Genomic DNA, 24806 nt, shown 5'->3' on the forward strand with positions numbered 1-24806 from the left:
GTTCTTAATATAAGACCTGTTTTGACTTTTATTTTGATTCTAAATAAAACCCCCCAATCCACTTTGTCTCTCATATTTATATATATTTTTCTAAAATAACCCTTCTAACAATGATAGTTCTAGTTAATATACTTGATTAGCAAAGATATTTTAGGAAAGACAATACCAATTTAGGACAAATAACTAACTCAACTTACTTCCTTAATCTCCTCAATTAGTTAACTGTCTCTTATAATTAAGACCGGAGGTAGTACAATATATGTGTACGTCGATGCTTTTGAATGCAGATTCTTTGAATTTCCTTAATTACCTTCTCATGGATTATTTATGGGTTAGACTGAATTTTGGCCTTGATCTGGTATTTTGTGTGTGTGTGTATTCCACAAACGCAAAAGTTAATGAGAGCAACCAGAGTTGTAGGAATTCATCATGAGAAAAAAGTGAGATTTACAACTTAGAAATCTCTTATATAAAGAGATTTATTAAGTGTCTACAAAAGAAGGTCTTGATATCGATCGTGAGACTTGAACCTATGCATTAATAAAATATTACATATAAAATATACATTAATTATAGATCATAACTAATGCAATTCTAACACTATCTAATATATTTTTTTATTCTAACTTTTTCTCGCATGTTAATTTGACTTAGTCCCATGCAATTTTGTTTTATTCCTTCAATAATATCATATATTAACAATGATTGGGTTTACGCGTATATGAAAGAAGACGACACTTAAAAAGAAATTATAAAATGTTATCTTTTATATGCATCACACATAAAAAGAGATCTAATTTTTTACTAAAATGACAAAATGGTCCTTTATGTACATGGGAAAATTATGGCCTATCTTTGGAGTTTGGATGGAGACATGACCTTGAGCATCATTTCGATGCCTTTAAATTATTTATTTGTTTTAATTTAGTCCTTCGTTTTGTTAGATACTTAGATTTAATAACCTGATTTTATATTAGTTTTGTATTTATATATTATACAAAAAATTAATCATACAATCTATAAGATTTTGACTCAATTAAAATTAGAGATAAAAGCAGTTTAGCCAACCTTCAACTTGGCATAACTTGCTTAATTGTATATCGATAACTCAAGCTTAATTATAGGCCTAGTTTCGTAAGGTCTTATCATTGAAGGCCTTAGACTTGCTTGGAGCTTCTAAGGTTAGGGTTTTTGAACTTATTTAGAGGCTGCCTCCTTAGGCTTTTCGGTCATACCTACCCTATTGCAAGGAGGTTTGAGTCTAAAATAAGACCCTGTATTCATAAGCTTAGATAAGACTAAGGCCTAGGTTGACTTGGATAAATTGATTATTATATCTCTATGACTTCATGCAATTGAATCTATAATATGGATTTGATTAAAATTCAATCTCTGAACTTTACTTCAGTGCAATTCAATTCTTATGATTTTAATTATTTAAAATATCAATGCCTACATGTGTTAAATAAAACAATAAGGACTGAAATTATTTATGTTCCCGAGGAACCAAGTTTTAAACATTTAAAATTATAAGAATTGAGTTATATTGGATTAAATTTCACGGATTGAGTTTTAATCAAGCCAAAACTATAAGAATTAAACTGCACTAAATTAAAATTTAGGGATTAAATTTCAACCGATCGAGTCAATTTGATTTCTCAAAATAAAATTACAAAATTAGAATAAAAGTGTTATGATTCGGAATACTCTAAAAGACAAAATGATTGATCAGCCAATTTATATGTCTCATGCGTCGGCTAGTTATTTGTGGCAATTCCAGAATCCACGTAATTCACAACTACCATATCCTCTAATTTCAACGCTTGCAATTGATTAATGGACTCTTTAGCCGTGTCCGTTTTGTATTCTTTTGACAATGGAAAAAAATCGCACCATATGTGGGGTTCAATGTTTTAAAATGCAAATTCGGGTTTAGAACAGTACTCTACAGATTTTTACTTTTATAATTTTTATAAACCTTTAGAACAGTACATGTATTTAATATCGATCTCAACATTATCATGTGATTTCTAATATATAAGTGTGTTTGTGATTTCATGCCAGGTTTTCTTTTGTTGCACTTTGAGTTTCCTATAACGATGTTTGAAAGAAGTTTTAAATTATTAAACTTCAAATAAAAAATTTCTACGAAAATTTGATATTTGCAAGTCCATTACATTGTTATTAAACTTGATTTAATATTTAGTAATTTTAAGTTTTTTTTAAACATATTCTACCTCGAACCAATTTGACACACAAACACTTTTCAAAATAGCTAAAATACTTAATTAAATTCTATAAATTTTCCAATATTAAGGACCTAGCAAAATTTCTAGAATGCGTCTCATATATTTAATCTTTATTGAAATAACTCAAAGTCACTCAAAACAATTATTCGCGGGTTCTCCCGTTATGAGATTATTCTGCAAACATCACGTCACTCTGTTGACTGTTAAGCAAAACGCTCACCAACCAAGGGTGCACTTGGGGGAGCGATTCATGGGCAGAAGTATTTGTTTTGCAGTAGAATTCCAATTTAAAAAATAAGCCTGTTTGGGAGAGTTTGGACAAGACTCCACTTATGGGTAAAAAAAATGGGGCCAAACACGTCATTCACCTTAAGTTGAGGGTGTTTTTTCAAGTGACAATTGGGGTTTGGATCATTAGAAATTGTCAAAATAATAATTTTATCTTACTCCTCTGATTATTATCTCATTATTTAATAAAACTCATGTTTATTTTGGTAATTTTACAACTTAAATGTATTTTTATTTAATCATAATCCAAATAATTTTTTAATCAATCTGATTTTTACAAACTAACTTTTATAAAATCCAATCCAAATATAATTTATATTACCTAATTTAACTTTTATCCAATCTATTTTTTCAAAAATCAGATTGTAAATAAGTTACTTTTTCTACTACGAATCCAAATGGGCTCTAAACTTAAAGGGCAATTAAGAATACCCTAATAAATTTAGTGCTTCTTTGAAATGGTAACATTATTTAAAAGCATCCTTTTAATTTTGATTTAAAGATGTGAAAGAAATTTTTGTTCCGAATCATGTGAATATTTGCTTTTGGATTATCCAATCATGATCCCAAACAAACACAGATTATATGAGTAATATGAGACCTTCCTTAATCCTCGCCAATTCAAACAAGAACTAGCTTGCTAACGGAACGATCAATTAACATACTTGCAAATTCAAAATACAACCTTAACAAGTGACACCAACTTTAAGCAGTTTCTTCTTTTTCCTGCAAACCGTAAGCAGAGCTGCGAACGCTTTTCACGGTGCAAGTGTCAAGAATCTTGAGAAGCACCTGATTATTAGTGCATCTAGGAGTCTTGAACTGGCTCAAAGCAGCCCCATTGGCAACAAAATAATCTAGAATCTTCTTGAATGTTCCCCTTTCCACCAACCGAAGCTCAAGAGGTCCGATGGAATTGGTCTTCCTCGACACAATATACCCATGGTCCGCAAAAGCTCCGTCCATCTCCCTACAACATTGCTCAAGAACCTCGTCCTCAACCTCACCTTTGACTTCCCAGTATATAACGTAGTGTCCTGGTTGGTTTGACACGTCCGCATAGCTCGTGAAGTCCACTAGTTCGGCTTTCTTTTGAGCCGCGCTCAGAAGCTGGGAACCCCTCTCCACCACTAGTTGCAGGTCCTTCTCTGTGTTCTTGTCTATGTTCACTGTTAGAATCAGCTTCCTTCTGCATATGAAGTTCAGCTTCGGAGTTGTATTGTGAAACCCAGCTACTTCCACTACGTCCCCTAATCTGCACCTGTAGAGCCCTGAAAACGAATGAATGGACATTAGTTTTGTTTTGTTTCGATTCAAAGTCTCTCTGTTTATCTTGGTTTTGCGAATTAATGCATGATTAATTATGGGGTCAGGGATGTGAAAATGACAATTCCACAACAAGCCATTGCGATAATGGTCAGAAGAGACAATGAAATGACAACTACGTAACATCGTTAATGGAGGTAGTGAAATGGCACTAGTCACGACACATAAACAACTCGTGTGTTTTCTATGCCCAAATTATCGATGCCCCGACAAAATTTATTTCCAGTTTTTACGTGTCATATTAAGCTTTCTTTAATAACAAGATGGAAGCAAAAAGCCCCACATGGACAAGGAAAGAACAGATTAGATCTGGGCAAGATATTATTTAAATTTTGTCCTGCAAATAGAGCAGTAAAGGCCATCTATTATTTCGTGTTCAAGATGAAGAAGTTAAAAAAATTACCAGTGAAAGTTGTGAGGACTATTTCATACTTCTGTCCTCCTCGAACCTGGGACAATGGAATTGGCTTGCCTTCCACGAAATCATCACTAACGGAATTGCACTCTTGTGATTTCTGGGATCTGTGAAGCGGTATGAATTCAAAATAAGAGAAAGTGGGCACTACAGCAAATGTCACATTCTCAGGAGGCAGACTAGGATCCACATTAACCCCAATCCAGCTCTCTGTAGATCCGTAATCAGCACTCACTAATGGCAACCCGTTCGCATAATGCCTTAGCTTTTTCAAATATGGCTCCATGGATCCTGTCATTATGGAATACACATACTTGGCATTTGGCCACAGCTTAGGAATTAAACCAAACCAATTCACCTTTTCTAGTTCCTGGCATTTAGCTTCAATTTTTGAAGCCAGAGATGGGTTTGGATGGGAGAGAATCTCCAAAACAGAGTTTCTCATTCGGGATATTATGATTCTGGAGCTCAGAGTACCATTTCTGATGTCACAGCATATTTCTCTCCAGAGCTCCTCGAAGTTGCGAAAGGCTTGGACGATGCTGTAGACAAAAGCTGAGGTTATGAACTCTACCTGTTCAGAGTAAAAAAGGCCAAGGAGGAGGTGGCAGTAAGTGACTTGTTTGTAGTCTCCTCCTGAGATTACTTCATAGGGGCTGCAAGTAAATGACTTCGTCTTCTCTTGCTTGATCTTGAACTCTTGGCTTGCGTAATAGTGTGTTGTGGCTGTTCCTGCTGTCAAGCCTCCTTTTGTTTTGAACTGCTTGCTGCTGTATATGAATTCGAGAATCCTTCCTCCTTCTCTTGTGGGATAAACTCTGCAATTATTATTATTATAATCAGCAAAAAGACTGAGAACTTCCAAAAGAAAAACAAATTATAGAAAACAGTCTCCAGGGACTGAGGAAGATTGAGACAAACTTTGATCTGTAAGCTGCTGCTAATGTGAAAATTTGGAGGGTAGTCTGGGCGCTATGGTGGGTGAAAGGTACGAACTTTTGCCTCCCCTCCGTGGTGCCAGAACTGCAGAACATACAATTCATCAGGGAAAAAATGGAGTGTCAAAGAAAGATAACAGCTTGATGCTTCAACCCAACAAATTCTCTCAAAGACAAAACGTTGACCGTACAAGCCTCCAAAGGGGCATGTGTGGTCTCTATTTAATATTCTGATTCCTACCAACGTGACCATAAAAAGAAGAAGATCGGAGGAGGAGGAACTGTATACCTCAAGGAAAGGGTGGTCATGGGTTGCTGAGTGAGTAAAGGGGCTGTGTCCCCATCTGCAATCCTCAGGATAAAGGGCTCAAAATCTGCATGTGACGCCAGAGGAACCACTGAGGTGAAAAGCGATTCCAATGCAGAGTCATCCATGTCTTGAATATTATAATCTCCAAGCCATTTCTTGAGGTATTCAACCCCACAGTTCTGCTTCAGAATTTTGGATAACATCTGACTCTGAACAGAACCAGCGTTGTTGGTCACATCTTCAAACCAGCTTAAGATATCACAGTCATGGCCGGTGCCACCATTGCCGTAACTGAGAGTGAGAAGTACCGGTTCCATCAACGATGATGGTTGGTGTTGAGGCATCAAGAAGAAGAAGAAGAACAAGAACAAGAAGAACAAGAAGGAGGCGAGTAGTTCAGAGTAAAATTTATCTGCTCAGGTAAGAGGGGGCCCGTGTACTTTGTAGATGGGAAACAGAGACGAGCAAAGGGAGCCCCACTAATTGAAAGGTCTCTCTCTGGGTGTATCCATCCATATACATATATATAATGGAGGGATTTGTCTTGAGTTTGAAAGGCTCAACAATTAAAAATGCTAAATGTTGCAGAAGCGCCATGGAGATGAAGACGGGGAAGATAGTTTATAGACCACAGGAAATGGGGTCACCATTTTTAACGGTGGGAGAGAAATGGACTTCCTTTTCTTGCCAAGATAGATATGGGTTGGGGCTTGGGGGCTACAAACACAAATGTGGCTAAGGACACTTTAACACTTTCCCTCCAATTTATTGCGTGAGCCACCTTTTGAAAATGAGACCCTGCTTTAGTTATGCCATAATCACTCTATGTAGATTAAAACAACCCATGTTCATTTAGTTAAAAAAATCTTATGGTAATTTAAGCTTTATATTTTTAATATAAATTCAGGTGGATATAAAAAATAATTTTAAAAAAATTACGATCAATTAAAAATGACAATACTTGAATCAGATTTAACAATACTAAATATTAAATAGTTATATTAAAAATACAAGTTAAAAATAAAACGTTTTGTAAATCATTAAAATTACGAACTATTTTCAATTCTTCAAATATATCTAGTATATTTAATTACCCAAAAGAAAATATAAACAAATAGGAATAATGTTGTTGTGGCCCGATTTCAATTTCATTTTGAAAAATTCTTGGGTGACTAATTAAATCCTCTCAACTCAATAAATGAAATCTTACGTGGCAAGCTATATGTTATTGTTTTAATTAATTATTCTAGAGTAATATTTTTACGATTTTCACATCACTCACCTCTCACAGACTCTCTCCCTTTCCCTTGTTCTTCGTGATTCATACGTTTCTACTATCATAATTCAGATTCTCTCTTCTCATCTTCTTCATTCAGCTTCTTGACAATGCCTTTTAATTTAGAGACTTTTTATTGGTGCTGGGTCTTGCTAATACTGCCCCGTTACTTAATACTCTTCCCGTCCTAAATATAGGATATATGTTGCTGTGTAAATTGCATTATAAAATGGGTTTTATATTTAGGATTATAAGAGTATAAGAGCTAATTGACTAATTTGAATAAATCAAAAAAGTTTGTTAAATTAATTATTTGTAATAAATATGTGTGTTTTTTTAAATTACTTTTACTAATCATGTGTATTAGTTAGAACTACTATTTGATGGAACTTTAACATGTGTAATTACTATAATAACTACTTTGAAAAAAATAAATAAATATGATAGATAAAATAGATTGGGATTATATATTTAGAGCTAAGTTAAAAGTCAATTTAGCTTTTATCTTAAAGGCCGGAAGTAGTATTTATTTTCATTTGTTATCCTTGCCCTCTCATGACTCAATAATTTTTCTCATTGTTTTTTTTTTCCCCAAAGTTATGACTCAGAATATCCTGAAACCATTTGAACTTGAGACTCTCATTGCCTTTTTTTTTTTTTTTTGCCCCCCAACCTGCTTGAAGAAGACAAAAAAATAGTAGGTAAGAGAGACCCATAGAAGAAATTTCGCTTTTGACAGACAAAAGTTTCTAAGCGATTCCTCCTTATTAATAGCAGAAAGACGGTTGTGTCTTGCCGAAACTTCTTTGTCCACACCTTGAAGATGGGGGGTTTTGGGTATGGTAGACAAGCGAGAGAGGGAGAGAGAATTCGAGAGTACCAAACGTGTTGCCTGTTGAATTGGTTCAAGTCCTTCAAACCACACGATTTTTTCTTTTTACTTTCTTCCTCGTTTATCACATATGACACATTAACGTGATTCATGTTTTCATAAGCTATTATTATAAAAAGATCAATTTGACATAAAATTATTTGTATTATATATTGAAAAATCAGTTTTAAATGATTTATAAATCTGAAGAAAAGTAAAAAATTTTAAAAATTTACTTTAGCTGTTAAATAATTTTTGGGTTGTATCTTAATTTACCGTTTTAACTGTTTTCTCATCCATTCTTTTCTCTGGCGTGTTTAATTTCACATTAAAAATCTACTACCTTTGGTCTTAATTATAAGAGCGAGTTGATTAATTTAAAGAGATTAAGGAAGTAAGTTGAGTTAGTTATTTGTCCTAAATAGGTGTTGTCTTTTTTAAAATATCCTTGCTAATCAAATGTATTAATTAGAACTATCATTGTTAGAAGGGCTACTTTGGAAAAAATATATATAAATATAAGAGACAAAGTAGATTGAGGTCTTATATTTAGGACTAAAATAAAAGTCAAACAAAGTCTTATATTAAGGGCGGGAGGTAGTATTGTTTTTGGTGGAAGCAAATACATGGTTGGAGTTTTGAGAGTTTTCCTGGTGAAACCGAATAAGATGCCATCACTTTGGACAAACAAATATTAAAAGGAAAAGTATTAAGTGTACTACTTTCGATCCTAATTACTCCTCCGGTCCTTATTATAAGACTCAATTTGACTTTTTATTTGGTCCTAATTATAAGACCCAATCCATTTTCTCTCTTATATTTATGCATTTTTTTCCAAGATAATCTTTCTAATAATGATAGTTTTAGCCAATATACTTAATTAGCAAGGATATTTTAGGAATAACAACACTTATTTATTATAAATAACCAACTTAACTTACTTCCTTAATCTCCTCAAATAAGTCAATTGGGTCTTATAATTAGGACCGGAGGAGTATAAGAATTAGTTGACTAATTTGAGAAAATTAAAAAAATAAGTTAAGTTAGTTATTTATAATAAATAGGTGTTATCTTTTCTAAAATATCATTACTAATTAAGTTTATTAGTTAGAACTACTATTATTAGAGAGACTACCTTGAAAAAAAATATATAAATATGAGAGACAAAGTGGATTAAGGTCAAATAAAAAATCAAATAAGATCTTATATTAATAACCGGAGGTAGTAGTTTGAATAAAACGAGAAAATAACAATCAGTGATAGCATTGTGAGATATTTATGGATGGAACATGTTTTAGGGCCGATCGTAATGATAATTGATGAAGATCATGATATTCATTCATATAATTAGGATTGTATCGTTTAAATACGATTTCAATTATCTATATGTAAAATTCTTCATTAATACTCCTTCAGTTCTTAATATAAGACCTATTTAATCAATTTGATTAGATTAAAAAAGTTAGATAAGTTAGTTAATTATAAGAAATATGATATGTTTTTCCTGCAACACTATAATCATCTTTTTTAACATCTTATTTCTCTCTTCTACTTGATTATGATTGAGGGACATCCATATGGATAATTTAGAAAAAATTGATAAATATGAGAAACAGGTATTATATTTAGAATTAAAATCAACTCAACAATTAGGTCCTGTATTAAAGACCGGAGGAGTAATTTTTAGATAAAAATTATTTTTTTTCAAAAGTTAATTAAAAATTATCTTTATTTGGCATTGTACACACATTAAGATGATTTTTTTTAACAGAACAAAGGTAAAAAAAAAAAAAAAAGCTCAGTTTAAACCATTTAAATTAATGACCCATCATGTGCTTAAGATTAAGTACGTCACTCGCCTATCTCATTCAACAATCAGCTGGTGAATATGCTAGCCCCGATTTCATATGAACACATCAAATTTTGAACCGTACTGAATGAGTAGTTTTTTTTTCAAAAATATTTTAAAAAGGATAATTTTCGTTTTATTTTGGCTGGAGAAATAGGAAAATAAAAATTCTCGCACGTGCATTTATGTCGGCCATTTGTGTCGGTCACATGAGAACCAATCAGAAGTTGGATTAGACAAGAAAGAAGAGAGGAGTCTCGTTGGCGCAAAATTTCCAACTTGGTCAGGCCGTACGGTCCTTGAGCACAAAAACTGGTGCATAATTGTTTACGTTAAGGCTCTTAAACATTAGAATTTTTGTCTAAGTGTAGACTTCTATTTTTGTCCGCTCTTTTATTCTCAGACTATTGGACCCATCTTCATAGATGAGATGTTTGAATGGAAATACCTTTTTTTTTTAATAATATTTTTTTAAAATAAAAGACATGATGATAGTTAGGAGCGATACAATGTATAAGGAAAGGAATTTGAAAGGACAATCAAGGACTGAATATTTTACAATTAATTTAAACACACAAATAAATTATCATCGGTTTAAATTTTGAAATCTCATCCAAACATAACAATACTATTCACAATGTGATAAATGCTTTTATGCAATTTGGTGTGTTTGAGCCTTTGAGGGGGCAAAGAGTCAAATAGACGGTGCTTTTATTCTGCATCACAGTGTGAGCGGGGAATTGGGACAGAAGCTGTTTGGCATTCTTCATGAATTGGACGCCAGAGTAATACATCACGTGCGGCATTACATTGGAGGGAGCTCAAATTATCACTTTGACTTTTTACCCTTCATTTTTTTTATAAAGTCCATGGTATTACTAATGTGTTAATATTTGATTCCATGCTCATCATCTAATAATGTTCTTATTATTACTCTTGCGTAGAAATGGGTTAATCGGGAGGGCTGAGGGAAAGAAATTAGGGAGATCAGAGGAGTTCAAACATGCCCATCTATTTCTATTTCTTAATAATCCTTTTTCCTCATTTTTCTTGACGATTCTTGTTGGATGAATGTAATTATATTTTTCATTAGTGAATGAATGGAGGGAAAATGGTGAAAAATCCTTATTTATGAATTTTACTGGTAAAAAAAAAATACCTAACATATTTTCAAAAACATGATTTTCTCTTCAAAACCACATCCAAACGCACAGTTAGGCACACACAATGGCCAACTACCGATGCTAATCTGATCTTACCTGTGCACACAGTGCTCTATAATTAAAAAATTCAGAGGATTCATGAAAAACAGAAAAAGTGAAAAAAGGACATAACCTGGCAAAGGCCCTGTAACGAAAACAAGGACACAGTGACAAAGCTAATATTGGATTGCCCAGTGCTGTGTAGGATAGGAACACGCTCAGCATCTATTCCATAATAAATGCCTGTCACATTCGACGCAGGGAGCTATATGCTCCACTACGTTGCTTCCTGTTCATGCATTCGTCGCCTTTTTTTTCATTTGTTTATTTCCTGAATAAAGTACAACTGAAAGGAGTGCTTTTATTGTTTATCAAATGAAACAGTTAAATGATAGGATGGCGTATGACTTTCTGTTTTGGGTTATAAGTAAATTTGATTTCTCATTTGTCGCCTGTAAACTCCAGACCCTAGAGATGGACTTAGGCAGCTAGGCTCAACCTCTTCCTATATTTCTTTCGGGGTAGCAACAGAGAGCCGGGCCCAAAACAAAACGCATAACAATGGTAGTGTGGGCGAGGCCCTGGTGGAGTTTTCCACAACCACGAGAGAGAGCCACGTCAATGATCACTGGGGCCTTACCCAAGTGGTAAAATCACCTTCTCTGTTGCTGGTAAAACAAACAAAAAACAAAAAATCACCTTCTCTGTTCTCTCCCAAGCTAACCCTATCTGCTCCTTCATCAGTGTCTTCAGAAATTATTGATGAATTCTTTGTTTTTCACTTTTTATATTTAATAGAAGGGGCAAGCTCAAGGCTTGAGATAAGCATTGCAAAAACAGAAAAATTAGGCCATATAAGGCTGCGGATCACATGTTGAATTAATGATATTGTTATTCTACCCTGTTTATACTCTTTAAACCCAGAGCGTTCTCAATTTGTTCAACATAATTTCATCTTTAATCTCTCCAGCAATCTAAGATATACCACTTGAATACTTGCACTTCCACGTAAACAACAAAATGTATGTATCAGAGAGTTGGCAGTTGCCTTTAAAACACTATTTTACTCCACAAATTGAACAGTAATAAAAGGCACCAAAACAAGAGCTCTTTACTCAAAAGACATGACAGTCGATGAACCTTCATATTCATACACAACTTAAGCGACATCTAGCCGATGAAATCATCTGTCAACAAGGTTTTGGAACTTGACTCGTTTTTTAACACTACCCATTCGATCATACCCAATACCAATCTTGCTATGCATTAACTTTATGGCCAAATCAGCATTCCCAGCTTTCCTCAAGGCATTAATAAATACAGTACGAATCCTTCCAGGTATTTCCCTACCTCTATCCACAACCCCATCAGCTAATTTGCAGGCTTCCTTCACACGTCCGGATTTGCACAGCACATTGATCATATCTTCATAGGCCGTCTCAGGAATAATCCCCATAGGGGCCAGCTCATCCATGACCTTACATGCTCTTGCTACCTTACCCGAAAGGCAAAGTCCTATTGAGAGCGCCCTAAAGGAGGCTGCATTTGGTGTTATACCTTTGTCAATCATCATGTCCCACAGCCTCAATGCCTCCTCATTCCTATGCTCATTGAAAAGTCCACTGATGAGTATTGTGTATGTGTAAATTGTCTGCTCGCAACCTTCACCTTCCATTCGTTTAAAGAGTTCCAGTGCTTCATCCATTCTCCCACACTTAGACATGGCGTCGATAAGGGCATTATAGCAGTAAGAATCCCGAGAGCATCCCTTCGTGGCCATCTCTTCAAAGAGTTTCTCAGCTTCATCTACTCTGCCTGCCTTTCCTAAACCATCAATCAAACTGGAATAGAATACAGCATTAACTGGAATACCATTACCATTGCAATACCTAAAATAATCTATGGCCTCCTCTAACCTCCCACACTTGCACAATCCATTGACGATGGCTCCAAAAGTAACTTCATCTGGTTTGATCTCATCCAGATTCATCCTCTCAAACAGTTTCATTGCCCCCTCCATGTTTCCACTTTTCGCATAAGAATCAATTAACGCAGTATATATAGCCTTGTTTGCTTTATGACCCCTTCGAAACATAGTCTCAAACACAGCATATCCTTCCACATGTTTACCTTCTCTACAGAGCCCACAGATTACTAAGCTATAAGCATGAGGTGGAATTTCCAATCCCCTTTCTTCTAATTCTTGGTAAAGACTCAAACAAGAATCAAAATTCCCTTCAGAATAAGACGCCTGAATCAGAGTCATATATGTAATCTTATCAGGCTCCACATTCCGATTTTCCATGGCTCGAAGCTTCTCCAGTGCTTTCTGTGTTTTACCTGCTTTACAATACCCTTTGATAATAGTGTTGTAAGTTACGATATCAGGTTGGATTTTCCCATCTTCCATTACCTCAAAAACCCGCTCAGCTGATTCTATAAACATGGAATTTACCAACCCGTTCATCAAAAAATTATAGGTATACAAACTCGGCTCTATGCCATTCTCTTTCATTTGACCCCACACCCACAGCAATTCCTCAACCAAACCAACACTACCAAAACTTTTAATCAAGCAATTAGCAGAAGAAGCTGTCATCAAGAAACCCATTTGTTGTAGCTCCGCAAAAACATATCGAAACCTATCCAAGTCGCCGGATGACAACAAAACATCAATTACAGATACATAGCAATCAAGAGTATGGGCGTACTTCTTTTGCTTACCAGCCCAATAGAAGAAACGCAAAGCAACATCAGGGTTTCTATGTAGCTCGATGGACCGCAGAACATGCGCAACGAAATTTGGGGTCAATTTGATGAAAAATTTGCGACAGTAAGCGTCCAAATTAGCTTCCATATTCCAAGAACCATCCAAAAGATTGATGATTTCTTTCACCCAGGGCGAAGGCTTTAACTTTTGAGGATCTGAGACTACGTCAGAGATATCGCTGAAGGGTTCTATCCATTCTGGAGGAGGAAGGGAGCTAGTGAACACAGACCTGTACTTCGCGAAGAAACTTGATGTGTAATCATAATATGACGAATTCGAGGTTGACTCGCCATCTTCACACAGAATTAGAGGTCGACGAGGAACAGGGATCCCTACTACAGGGAGGGGAGTTCGCCGTAGCAGAACAGAGATTCTTCTCATCAGGGTTTTGCCACACTGCAACTGCAACATTAGAGAGCAGAGTGGTCAGGTTTCTTCGGCACTCACTAAGTTCAAATTAACAGAAGAAATAATTACTCTCTAAAGTATATTTTAGTTGGAATGAGCTCTAAATTTCCAAGTTTTATCATTGGATCCCTCGCTTTGCTAGATAAAAAACCAAAGAGCATTATCATAATACCTTTTTAAGCACATATCCAATCCAAATGTCTAGTATCTGTATCGAATGACAGCGACGAAGACTGGAACCGTCACACTCCTCCACTGCGGTCTCGCCGTCTCGGTCGACGGCGATGAAGATGGGAGTCGTCTCACACCCTAGCCTTTCGATCTGACGTCGCACCTCAGCCGCTGCGGTGTCGTTTTTTAAAGTACCCACCATGCTGAGTCACACTATATTGATCGAGGTGTCAGCCATCTCAGAACAGCATTTGCCACCTAAGCAAGAGCTCAATGCAAAAAGTTTACAACTTTATGTCAAGCCTGGCCTCCTTCGGGTTTCGGGTAAAAAAAAAGAAGGGAAAATTACATACAAATTCCACATAAGGTAATTTATTACTCTGAGGTCCCATAAAATGTCAAAATCACTGACAAGTCCCAAGGGACCTCAGAGTAATATTTTTGATTTGTAAAATGACATTACTGCCCCTCATATTCCAGATTCACATTTGCCCTGTCATTGTGATTTACAACCTCAGCAGCGACTATTAACAACCCAATAAGAGGGCGTTAACAACCCTAGCAGTATCCGTTAACAACTTACTTTATAGAATCATATAACCTCCACATAAGAGTAAATTATAACCAAATAGTATAATACAACAACTTTAACACTAAAATGGGAAGCTTTTTGATATCATTAAGAATTTTAACTAGATCCAATAGGATTATAGTAATATTTTAATGCGAAGATCCATTTACAACCTCAACAGCGACTATTAACAACCGAATGAGAAGGCATTAACAACCTAAGCAGTATCTGTTAATAACTTACTTTATAAATTATATAACCTCCGCATAAGAGTAAATTATAACCAAATAGTATAATACAACAACTTTAACACTAAAATGGGAAGCTTTTTGATATCATTAAGAATTTTAACTAGAGCCAATAGGATTATAGTAATATTTTAATGCGAAGATCCATTTACAACCTCAACAACGACTATTAACAACCGAATGAGAAGGCATTAACAATCTAAGCAGTATCCGTTAACAACTTACTTTATAGAATCATATAACTTCCATATAAGCGTAAATTATAACCAAATAGTATAATACAACAATTTTAACACTAAAATGGGAAGTTTTTTGATATCATTAAGAATTTTAACTAAACTCAATAGGATTATAGCAACATTTTAATGCGAAGATCCATTTACAACCTCAATGGTGAGTATTAATAACCCAAAGAGAGCTGTTGACAATCTAGGCAATATCTGTTAACAACTGACTTTATAGGATAATATAACCTCTAACAACTATATAAGATTAACTTTAAGACTATTTAGTTATAATTTAGTTAGTTATAGTTAGAAGTTATATTATCCGATAAAATTAGTTGTTAACAGACACTGCTGAGGTTGTTAACAGTTTTCCTTAGGTTATTAATACTTACTGTTGAGGTTGTAAATGGATTTTTGCATTAAAATGTTGCTATAATCCTATTGGGTGTAGTTAAAATTCTTAATGATATAAAAAAGCTTCCCGTTTTAGTGTTAAAGTTGTTGTATTATACTATTTGGTTATAATTTACTCTTATGCGGAGGTTATATAATTCTATAAAATAAGTTGTTAACGGATACTGCTTAGATTGTTAATGCCCTCTCATTCGATTGTTAATAATCGCTGTTGAGGTTATAAATGGATCTTCGCATTAAAATATTACTATAATCTTATTGGATCTAGTTAAAATTCTTAATGATATAAAAAAGCTTCCCATTTTAGTGTTAAAGTTGTTGTATTATACTATTTGGTTATAATTTACTCTTATGTGGAGGTTATATGATTCTATAAAGTAAGTTGTTAACGGATACTGCTAGGGTTGTTAACGCCCTCTCATTAGATTGTTAATAGTCGCTGCTGAGGTTGTAAATCGCAATGACAAAGCAAATGTGAATCTGGAATATGAGGGGCAGTAATGTCATTTTACAAATCAAAGATATTACTCTAAGGTCCCTTGGGACCTGTCAGTGATTTTGACATTTTGTGGGACCTCAGAGTAATAAATTGCCTTCTGTGAGACCTATACGTAATTTTCCCAAAAAAAAAAAAAGCCTCGTAAGCATAACACCGCCTTGGATACTTGAGATAATAACTTTTAGAAATTAATAAGATACTTATATTGACAACTTTTTCATAAGTAGAAACTAAAATGCTAATAAGCCTTTCTCGAGGACTCCCTTGTTCTCTAGAAAAATAACAGCCCGTACTTTTTCTTTTTCGTGTGCCAACGCTCTGCCATCTCTTCCGAATTTACAAGTTTCCTAGTTGGCTAGTTACGTGTGTGACTGTGTGACGCAGTAATCAACAAGCCACAAGTCCATAATATATATATTTATATATAAAACTAATATTACTGTACCATATATAAATTGTGTTTTTGAGGCACCTGGAGCAACGACGATCAAGTAAATCACAAATTACGAGAAAAATTGTATGAATGTGAACTACGGTTTCCCACGGGGGACGAAGGACGGTAGGAGAAATAGGCACCAGAAAGCTGCAAGCAATCAAATTTTGACTCGCAATTTATGTTTTCTCTGGAAAGAGGAAACTTTGCGCTATGATCACCCCGCACAACCCCATCATCTGATCCAGTTTCAAGCATGGCTTCCTTCTGTAGCGTTTGCGCCCCAGGAGCTCTCGAGTTTTTGCCAGCTCCCACTCAATTCCCCAGACGAATATCTACCGCGATCAGCTCTTCTCAGTTCTTCCGCCAAATCTCCCTCTCAAAGAAAACCCACCTTCACAGCAGAACGCGAAATTGGGTCGTCGGCTCCGTCACAGAGGATCGGGAGGTAGTATCGGTGGATAATGGGCCAGAGGAAACCGAAAACCGTTTAACTCTAAAAGGGTCTGATGAACCTGAGGGCCTTTCAGCTTCTTCGTCATCGTTTTCATCCAAAATGGAGGCAGGAGGGGGTGGTGGTGGTGACGATTCTGATCGACTTACAAGCCGAGCAATCAATGCGATCATGGTGTTGGGATTTGGGTCATTTGCAGTTACTAAGTTACTAACAATCGACCATGATTACTGGCATGTGAGTATCTTGAATACGAAGTGAAATTTAATTTTTCCTTTTGAAGTGTTAATTTTCTCTTACAGCTAATTAGATAGTAGTTATTTCTGTATACAAAACTTATATGCCAATATAATTTCTATAGATACTGTCCATTGTCGCTTTACTCTGGGTTGGTGATGCACTGACCCGCTTAATAACCTTTATTTATGAACAGCAATGTGCTTCTCTGAAGTGTTGTCGGGATTTCTACCTGTTCTTATAATCGAGTATAGGCATAGAGACAGAGATTAGAACATTTTATTCAAGAGTATAAAACGTTCCAGAAGATCCTAATGGCCCTGAGACGGACTTTCACAAACAAAGCGGGGACCTTGGTTTAGTGCATCTTTAGAAGCTTAAGAACTATATTTTAATTGCACAAAGTCGTATTTTTTCTACAGAGAGATTGCTAATAGCTCAAACTTAGTATTTAAGAAAGTAAGCAACCAACAGTGTAATTTCTGTATAAGATATTTGAAGAACTGAGCAACTAACTAGCTTCTTGTTATTTAGGGTTGGACCTTTTATGAGATACTAAGATATGTACCTGAACACAATTGGATAGCTTATGAACAAGCTCTGCAACAAAATCCCGTTTTAGCCAAAATGGCAATCAGTGGGATTGTGTACTCCATAGGAGACTGGATAGCTCAGGTACGTTGCTGAGATATTGACCCAAGAAAGTCAGTGATGCTCATCACATACTCGTGTTATTAACTATTCAATGACTTCTTGGTTCTGAGTTCTAACTAAATGTGCAGTGCTATGAAGGAAGGCCTCTTTTTGAGTTTGATCGGACTAGATTGTTCAGATCAGGTCTTGCTGGGTTCACTCTCCATGGATCTCTTTCTCATTACTATTACCAACTTTGTGAGGTGATTACTGCGCTAATTTGGTTCAGACAAGAAAAGAGGATGATATGCTGTGTGACTGAAATTATTTAATTGTTTTACAGGCTATTTTCCCTTTCCATGGTTGGTGGGTTGTGCCTGCTAAGGTTGCTTTTGACCAAACCGTGTGGGCAGCAATTTGGAACAGTATCTACTTTGTGGTTTTGGGGCTGCTACGAGCAGAATCTATCAGTAACATATATGGTGAACTGAAGTCCACATTTTGGCCCATGCTGACTGTAAGAAACCATATCATTAATTTGTAATGCTAATAACGATGCTGATTCCGGATGTCATCTATGATTAACTATCAGTTTGTGAACTTGGTTTTGATGACATTGTAAGTTCATATGGATGTCAAATTTTACCAATCTGAAAATTTGGCTTTCTTTGATTGATGCGTATTCTATTCCCCTAGACTCAAAAATGTGTTGTAGCCTATGATGGATCTTGGGTATATACTACCTCTGATTCTTAATATAAGAGCTAGTTGACCAATTTGAGTAGATTAAGAAAGTTTGTTAAGTTAGTTATTTGTAATAAATAGATACCTTGCTAATCATGTGTATTAGCTAGAACTACTATTGAATAGAACGTTTAACATGTGCAACTACTACAAGAACTATTTTTAAAAAATGGATAAATATTATAGACAAAATGGATTTGGGTCTTCTATTTAGAACCAAATTGAATGTCAAGCTAACTCTTATATTAAAGATCGGAGGTAATATGTTTCTCCTAAAAGCTTGGAAGACAACTTCAGGTCATACTGTATCTTCAGGATCTCCCATGATGTAATTATGGCTGTTTACTATGTTGTGCCTGTTCTATAGCTTCAGGGTTTCTCATTAAGTGAACTGAAGCATGTAGCTGGCTGACTGATGACATCTTGGCTCTTGCCTTTTGTTCTGGGGTTTTATTGTATAGTTGCTTGTAATATTGAAGAACCTTTTATAAGCAAATAACTGTGGTTGTGACAGGTTAAGCATTCGGCTTAAAAAGTTAACGTTCTTCTTTTTTATGTCTGATTAATCCAAAATTTTGGACTTTCCAGTTAATTCTTCTGGCCAAAAAAATAAAAAATAAAAATCAAATAGTACTTTGTTTTTATCCCCCTGCCTAAGGACTTGAAAGAAGTAAGGGGAAAAGAGGGGAAAGAAGCAAGGAATGACCGTTAATTTAGTGTAATAAACATTTTAAAGGGCAAAAAGTTATTTGATGATGAACTAAACTGTTTGCTTTTGTAATTTTTCCAGTCCATATATTCTTAATTGATTAGAAATAATGATAAACTGTAAATCTCATCCCCCCTCAATTGATTTATTCGCTGATGATCTACATTCTCTCGACAGGCGGGGTGGAAGCTTTGGCCTTTTGCACATCTGATCACTTATGGTGTAATTCCTGTGGAACAAAGGCTTCTTTGGGTAGATTGCGTGGAGCTCATCTGGGTCACAATACTTTCAACGTAGGCACATGTTATTTTATGTTGAATTATTGCACATGAATCCATCTGCCATGAACAACACTAAGGCAGTATTGTAATGTTCATATTTTGTTTGGTTACTTGTTAATCCCATGCTGTCATTTCCATATCTGAGTGGTTGTTTGACTGCGAAACCCCATTAACAGGCCTGTTAAGCCCATTTGTTTTTTTTTCCTTCCTGAAACGTATCTATCTTTATGAGTATCTTTTTGATCTGGCAACGATTTTCGTATGAGAACCATCAGACATCAGTAATTTGTTTGGTATGAATCTCAGCCATGTACTCTTCTTTCCATTTTCAGTTATTCGAACGAGAAATCAGAAGCTCGAATAACTGAAGCAGCTGAGGAAGCAACATTATCTAATTCTTCAGACCACCAGCCGCCTGAGAATCAAAGGTATAAACACACCCGCATACTTCCTCTGAAGGCTTCCTGAATGAAAAGAGAAACTATTCAGTGCCTATTCACCTCTTCCTCCATTCATGCATTTTCTACACGTGTGCATGCATTAGCGATCTAATGCATTTGTTTACTGGTCAAGGTTTGCTAAATAACTTAGCCAATAAGAGACATGTAATAGACATATCATAAATTCGTTCTTGGTCTTGTACCCAAAATGTTATGTGTTCCCAAAAAAAACTCCCAATCTCTTACTGAACTGATCTAGTACATCTTGTTGAGTTAATGGCTGCTGCTGCTTGTTTACCTTGCCTACTACCAGGGAAAAATGAGTTGAAGAGATGGAATCTTGGGAAACCTTTATTGGAGGCAGTTACAAGAGTCATCAACCTTGCAAGAACTTTTGATTCATTGTTCAAAGCTTGGAGGAAGATTGAGGGTTACTATCCACTGGTTTCAACCTGCTGTGGCGTAAAACTACTAGTCTGCAAGGGAGTTCACATCCTGCTGCCCGTGGTGTAATGCGCATGTTGCAGAACCAGATCGAGAGATGGATAGATGATTACATAAATACATAAACACAAATCATGTTTAGGCTTGTTCTTCTTCCTAACGATGCATTGTATTGACTTAATCTATCTGCATAAATAAAGAATGCCTCCTTGTATCAACTGGTGGGCGAAATCTAAAACCTCCATTAATAGCAACTGGTGTATATTTTTAGGTTGATACGTCTGTTATAGTTGGTACCAAGACAAAAGCTTCTTGGGCATGAACAAGATTGGAAGCTATTGGCATCTACCTAGATTTGTGTAAAATTGATACCGTTCCGGAAGTATATGGTGAATTCACTTATTCATGTAGCCGGTATGCCTAGTTTAGGTGCTTTCTTTGTATCTCTATATGTAAACACACACACCGATAAAATAAAATCCGCAATATGTAACACACTTCATAAATTATTAGTGATGTAACTCATTTTAATTCAGTGCAAAATAGAGGCCAATACTATAGTTTTATATAAATATAAATATGAGAATAAATTTAAAATGATATTAAATATGATTTTAACTAAATCGGTTCTCTTGCTTAAAAAACTAATCGGTTCAAGCATAAACCCGTTCCGGGTTTGAGCTCAACATTCGATTCCAAGACCAACGATTCAAATGTGCAAAACTGTTGGGAGGTTTTGCTGGCCAATGTGGTAACTGTTAAGACAGAGCTTGACTCGGACCTTAGAGGAAACGGGTTGGGTCGGAGGCCCAAACATTCGTCAGAGCTTCCCTCGTGCCCATTGTTTTTGCTTTTCGGCATCTTCCTTCGCTTACTGGACTTCTTCATCCTCTGCAGTTGTCGGATTTATCTAATTTTGAAAATAAAAATAGATAACAAATCGGTCGTATCCAAAGGCTTCAACTGTGCAATTCGAACTCATGGCGAAACTTGAAGAACTGGATGAATCCAAGTCCAAAATCAAGAAAAGGAATCATGGATCCAGCCGATTCTTCGTCTTCGTTGACTATCTCTTCCTCTTGATCTTTTTCGCATTCTTAGTCTTCATCATTCTCAAGATGATCGGCATTTGAATTCTGATATATGCAGAAGCACGTTGATCTGATCTGAATCAGGTATCCACTATTTTCAATCATTTCTTTTCTTTTCTTTTTTCTTTTTAATTGCCGCACCACTATTTTCCTTTCCAAATTCGTGTTTCTCGTTATTGTTATGTGCCGGTGTAGAGATAAAGGGTACGTCTATCGATTACAATCTTGTAATGTTTGGTGAGCTCATGTTGTAATTTGCAACGCTAATTCTCACATTGTCATTTTCATTCAAATCATGAGTTCAATTAAAGAGTTTATTCTCGTTAATTTTTTCTTCCCATATGAGTGGACATGAGAGTTTTATTTGTGTGTTTACCATGTCAACCTGTATATCTATCATGTTGCTAGAGAACATTGCCATTCTCTATGTATTATGTTCATTATTTTGCTTGTAAGTTAATGAAAAAGAAAGGAACAATGCTTCCTAATTTTAGTTGTTCTGCAGTTGGTTGTGCGTGTGTAGCTGTGTGTTCATGAATTCTTTTTCTCCCTCGAAAGTTTTAACTTGAGAAGTTACAATGTTATAATAATTTCCTTTAGCTTGTAGATTTTCACCAACAGCATTTCTCATCTTGAGATTGTATTTGTGCGTTTGGTAATCTTGCTACTTTTCCTGAGCATGCTTTAACTTGTTTTGTTTACCTTCTCCATCTTTCTTTCTCCTGGCAGGATACTCGTGACATGCTAGGCTCCGATGTGTTGGATGTACTTGTAAGGCGAAAGGGGGTGGTAATTGTCAGTTTTATTACAGCCTAACATGTAATCTAAGTATTGAGAAATATTTGCTCTGTAAATCTGAAGCTTTGGGATTGTATTCCCCTTCTTTTTTGTCTTACATGTAATATTCGTATGTCTCAGATTTACAATTGATGGAATCCTTATTGATGTCTAATACCAATAAGATTATCTAAATTCTACTTGATTTACCTCGACAATGATGAAGAGCTATGGCAGCTGATATCCTGATCAAAATGCAGAGTATAGAACTATAGATTGCGTGGGGAGACACAAGGATCAAAACTGATGGTGACAGGATATACATTTTTCTTTCTCTTGGACATTGAAATGGGATTTCCTTCTGAAAACGATATTATCATTCTGATCCTTGTTTTTTTTTTTTGGTGACAAAGGTATTCCTGATCCTTGTTTTTGAAATCAATACATTTTGCTGTATCAGGGATGTAACAGTAACACCTACGGCCTAGTTTTAATCATTACTTATTAATTGTGATATGCAGCGTTTTAATCATTCGCATAAAATTTCTTGCATGTAAAATTCATGAGTTAGCCTTCTTTTCCTTTTTCTTGTTTCAATTTTTTTTCTGGTGGAGGAGGGGGACCAGGGAAGAGGTATTAAGATTATTTAGGAGCAGGTTTTAATCTCTCTTTTCTCGGGAGGGTTGTGAATGGGGGACACAGACGCAAAACTACTGTTTCGCATGTGATAGACTTTTGGTAGTTAGGTGATGTCACTTGCTTATACATGGCACTGGCACTCCCACCTGTAGCTTTCATTGTTTTCGTGAGCTGATGAAGAAAATTGAATGAGTCTGTTGATTCTAGCAATCTTTGTAATTGGGTCCATGTGGCTGATGTGGAAGTGTGCAACTGAAGGATTCTAATGTACAGAGATTCATTGATAAACTCAATGCCAGGCTCATATGATAAAGAGAAATCGAATGGGAGTGTGAAATCAAAGGGCTCTAAGTTCTAACGCTGAGAAATTATAGATGAGCTCAACACCGAGCTCTATAATATTGACAAGTCATGCAAGTATGTCGCGCACTAATGGTAGTGACAACATCCTTTCATTACTTGATTCTGAAATGAAAAACTGGATGAATTTACCCTGTTGATATTCCTCTTTTTTTTTGGTGATATTCCTCTTGTTTTTTGGTGGAGTACATTTAAAACCAAATCATAATTTTAAAAATAATTTTATAATATATAAAATAAGTATGTGAAAATAGTTATATCTAGGCCTGTTTAAAAATACTTTTAAAAACTACTTTCAAGAAAACCAAACAGCCAATATTCCCAGAAGTGATTGACGTACAGTAAGTAAGGTAGCGGACTGATGGCGAAGGATGTTTCCTTTATTTTGACTAATTCTGGGTAACCCATATTAGTAATACCAGAACAATTAATTTGTACAAGATGTTTTCATTTTAAATTTCTACTTTTTCTCGATGCAATTCATCTGCGTGTGAAGATTTTTAACCCGAGTTGCTTATAAATCACTGGATGATGAAGAATTATGATTCAGGATGCATAACCGGCATCTGCTTTGAGAACACTACGAAATAGCATAAATCCGCAACTTAAGCATCCTTATACCTTATTCACCACAAACTGGAACAAACGACCTTAAAAACTAGAAGTTCCACTCCCTAGGGCACACTTTAATTAAGTAATAGCAGAATCGAGTTCATTCATTCATGCACGATAGCTTGCTAGTTGTAATTGAGTGATCTCAGGGAAGAACAGGTGCCGGAGCTCCACCACCAGGATACGGGACCTCATAACCTGGATTTGGGACAAACGTATCATCACCGCCAGGAACATATCTACGTCCGGTTGGCCCTGAACCCGGTTCGACGCCTCCACCAGTGCTTCCACCATTGTAGGGGAAGTGAGGAAGTTTAAACTTAGGCGGCAGCCCTAGCCGTCCAATGCCATGATCACCAGAGTGAAACAACCACTCTGGCTCTTTCTTGTCCTGGGTTTTGGATTTCTTGGGAACGTGACGTCCTGTAGCAACATTGGCAAGCACGACGTTGGAGATAAGAACAAGTGCAAGGAAAGTGGAAGTGTACTTGTAGGCCATTGCAGGAGAGGAAATCTGTGGAGACATGTTTTTGTGTTGAAGCCACGTTGAGAATGGCTTCAATTTATAATCAGAGTTTGCGATGGAGTTGGATGAAATACGTCGGCGAGTTAAGATGGTGCCATCGGAAATACAATGGGGTCTCTTGGTGGTTGATAATTTGGAGCTTAGTGAAATGGGGTTGAAAATGGCATTGGTATCACTTTATAATACCTTCCAGTTTCGGTAATATTCACCAATGCCATAGCGGCCAGTTATGGAGATCCTAGTCGGCTGATTTATGAGCCGACACATTTCTGCATCGTTTGTTGAAGTTACCTCCTCTACTTAAGTTTAATCTTTAACTATTTTGTGGACAAAAATTTGTAGAGGATTACTTCACGTCCGCTTGCTATTATGATGTGGTCTTCGTGTTCACAGC

At 35.8% G+C, this 24806-nt stretch overlaps 4 protein-coding genes across 4 annotated transcripts; 1 reads left to right on the plus strand and 3 right to left on the minus strand.

The window, feature by feature from the left end:
- Positions 1-3242: 3242 nt before the first annotated feature.
- Positions 3243-6123, minus strand: LOC114711610 (indole-3-acetic acid-amido synthetase GH3.10-like). Its single transcript, XM_028896028.1, has 4 exons — positions 5506-6123; positions 5200-5301; positions 4267-5096; positions 3243-3808 (listed from the first exon to the last, which is right to left on the minus strand). The coding sequence occupies exons 1-4, from the start codon at positions 5868-5870 to the stop codon at positions 3243-3245; spliced, it is 1863 nt and encodes a 620-aa protein (XP_028751861.1). The 5' UTR covers positions 5871-6123.
- Positions 6124-11907: 5784 nt separating this feature from the next.
- On the minus strand, positions 11908-13134 carry LOC114711609 (pentatricopeptide repeat-containing protein At1g03560, mitochondrial-like). Its single transcript, XM_028896027.1, has one exon. It carries the CDS (start codon positions 13132-13134, stop codon positions 11908-11910), a length of 1227 nt encoding a protein of 408 aa, XP_028751860.1.
- Positions 13135-16528: 3394 nt separating this feature from the next.
- Positions 16529-20817, plus strand: LOC114711607 (mpv17-like protein). Its single transcript, XM_028896025.1, has 7 exons — positions 16529-17156; positions 17691-17831; positions 17939-18052; positions 18133-18306; positions 19420-19535; positions 19856-19951; positions 20277-20817. Exons 1-7 carry the CDS (start codon positions 16722-16724, stop codon positions 20284-20286), a joined length of 1086 nt encoding a protein of 361 aa, XP_028751858.1. The 5' UTR covers positions 16529-16721; the 3' UTR covers positions 20287-20817.
- Positions 20818-23865: 3048 nt separating this feature from the next.
- Positions 23866-24451, minus strand: LOC114711608 (putative cell wall protein). The gene has a single exon (XM_028896026.1). It carries the CDS (start codon positions 24410-24412, stop codon positions 24032-24034), a length of 381 nt encoding a protein of 126 aa, XP_028751859.1. The 5' UTR covers positions 24413-24451; the 3' UTR covers positions 23866-24031.
- Between the last annotated feature and the right edge of the window lie 355 nt (positions 24452-24806).

Source organism: Neltuma alba, unplaced genomic scaffold (genome assembly GCF_004799145.2).
Source record: "Neltuma alba isolate B1F8T4 unplaced genomic scaffold, ASM479914v2 tig00011301_pilon, whole genome shotgun sequence".
Lineage (NCBI taxonomy): Eukaryota > Viridiplantae > Streptophyta > Magnoliopsida > Fabales > Fabaceae > Neltuma > Neltuma alba.

What these genes read in the sequence shown, in the direction of transcription:
- LOC114711610 (XM_028896028.1), bottom strand. Translation starts at nt 5,870, where the DNA reads ATGCCTCAACACCAACCATCATCGTTGATGGAACCGGTACTTCTCACT. An exon ending in ATGACCACCCTTTCCTTGAG is followed by an intron (nt 5,302 to 5,505) that starts GTATACAGTTCC and finishes TATGTTCTGCAG; the next exon opens with TTCTGGCACCACGGAGGGGA. An exon ending in AGTCCTCACAACTTTCACTG is followed by an intron (nt 3,809 to 4,266) that starts GTAATTTTTTTA and finishes ATTCGTTTTCAG; the next exon opens with GGCTCTACAGGTGCAGATTA.
- LOC114711609 (XM_028896027.1), bottom strand. Translation starts at nt 13,134, where the DNA reads ATGGAAGATGGGAAAATCCAACCTGATATCGTAACTTACAACACTATT.
- LOC114711607 (XM_028896025.1), top strand. Translation starts at nt 16,722, where the DNA reads ATGGCTTCCTTCTGTAGCGTTTGCGCCCCAGGAGCTCTCGAGTTTTTG. An exon ending in TAGGAGACTGGATAGCTCAG is followed by an intron (nt 17,832 to 17,938) that starts GTACGTTGCTGA and finishes CTAAATGTGCAG; the next exon opens with TGCTATGAAGGAAGGCCTCT. An exon ending in ACTATTACCAACTTTGTGAG is followed by an intron (nt 18,053 to 18,132) that starts GTGATTACTGCG and finishes ATTGTTTTACAG; the next exon opens with GCTATTTTCCCTTTCCATGG.
- LOC114711608 (XM_028896026.1), bottom strand. Translation starts at nt 24,412, where the DNA reads ATGTCTCCACAGATTTCCTCTCCTGCAATGGCCTACAAGTACACTTCC.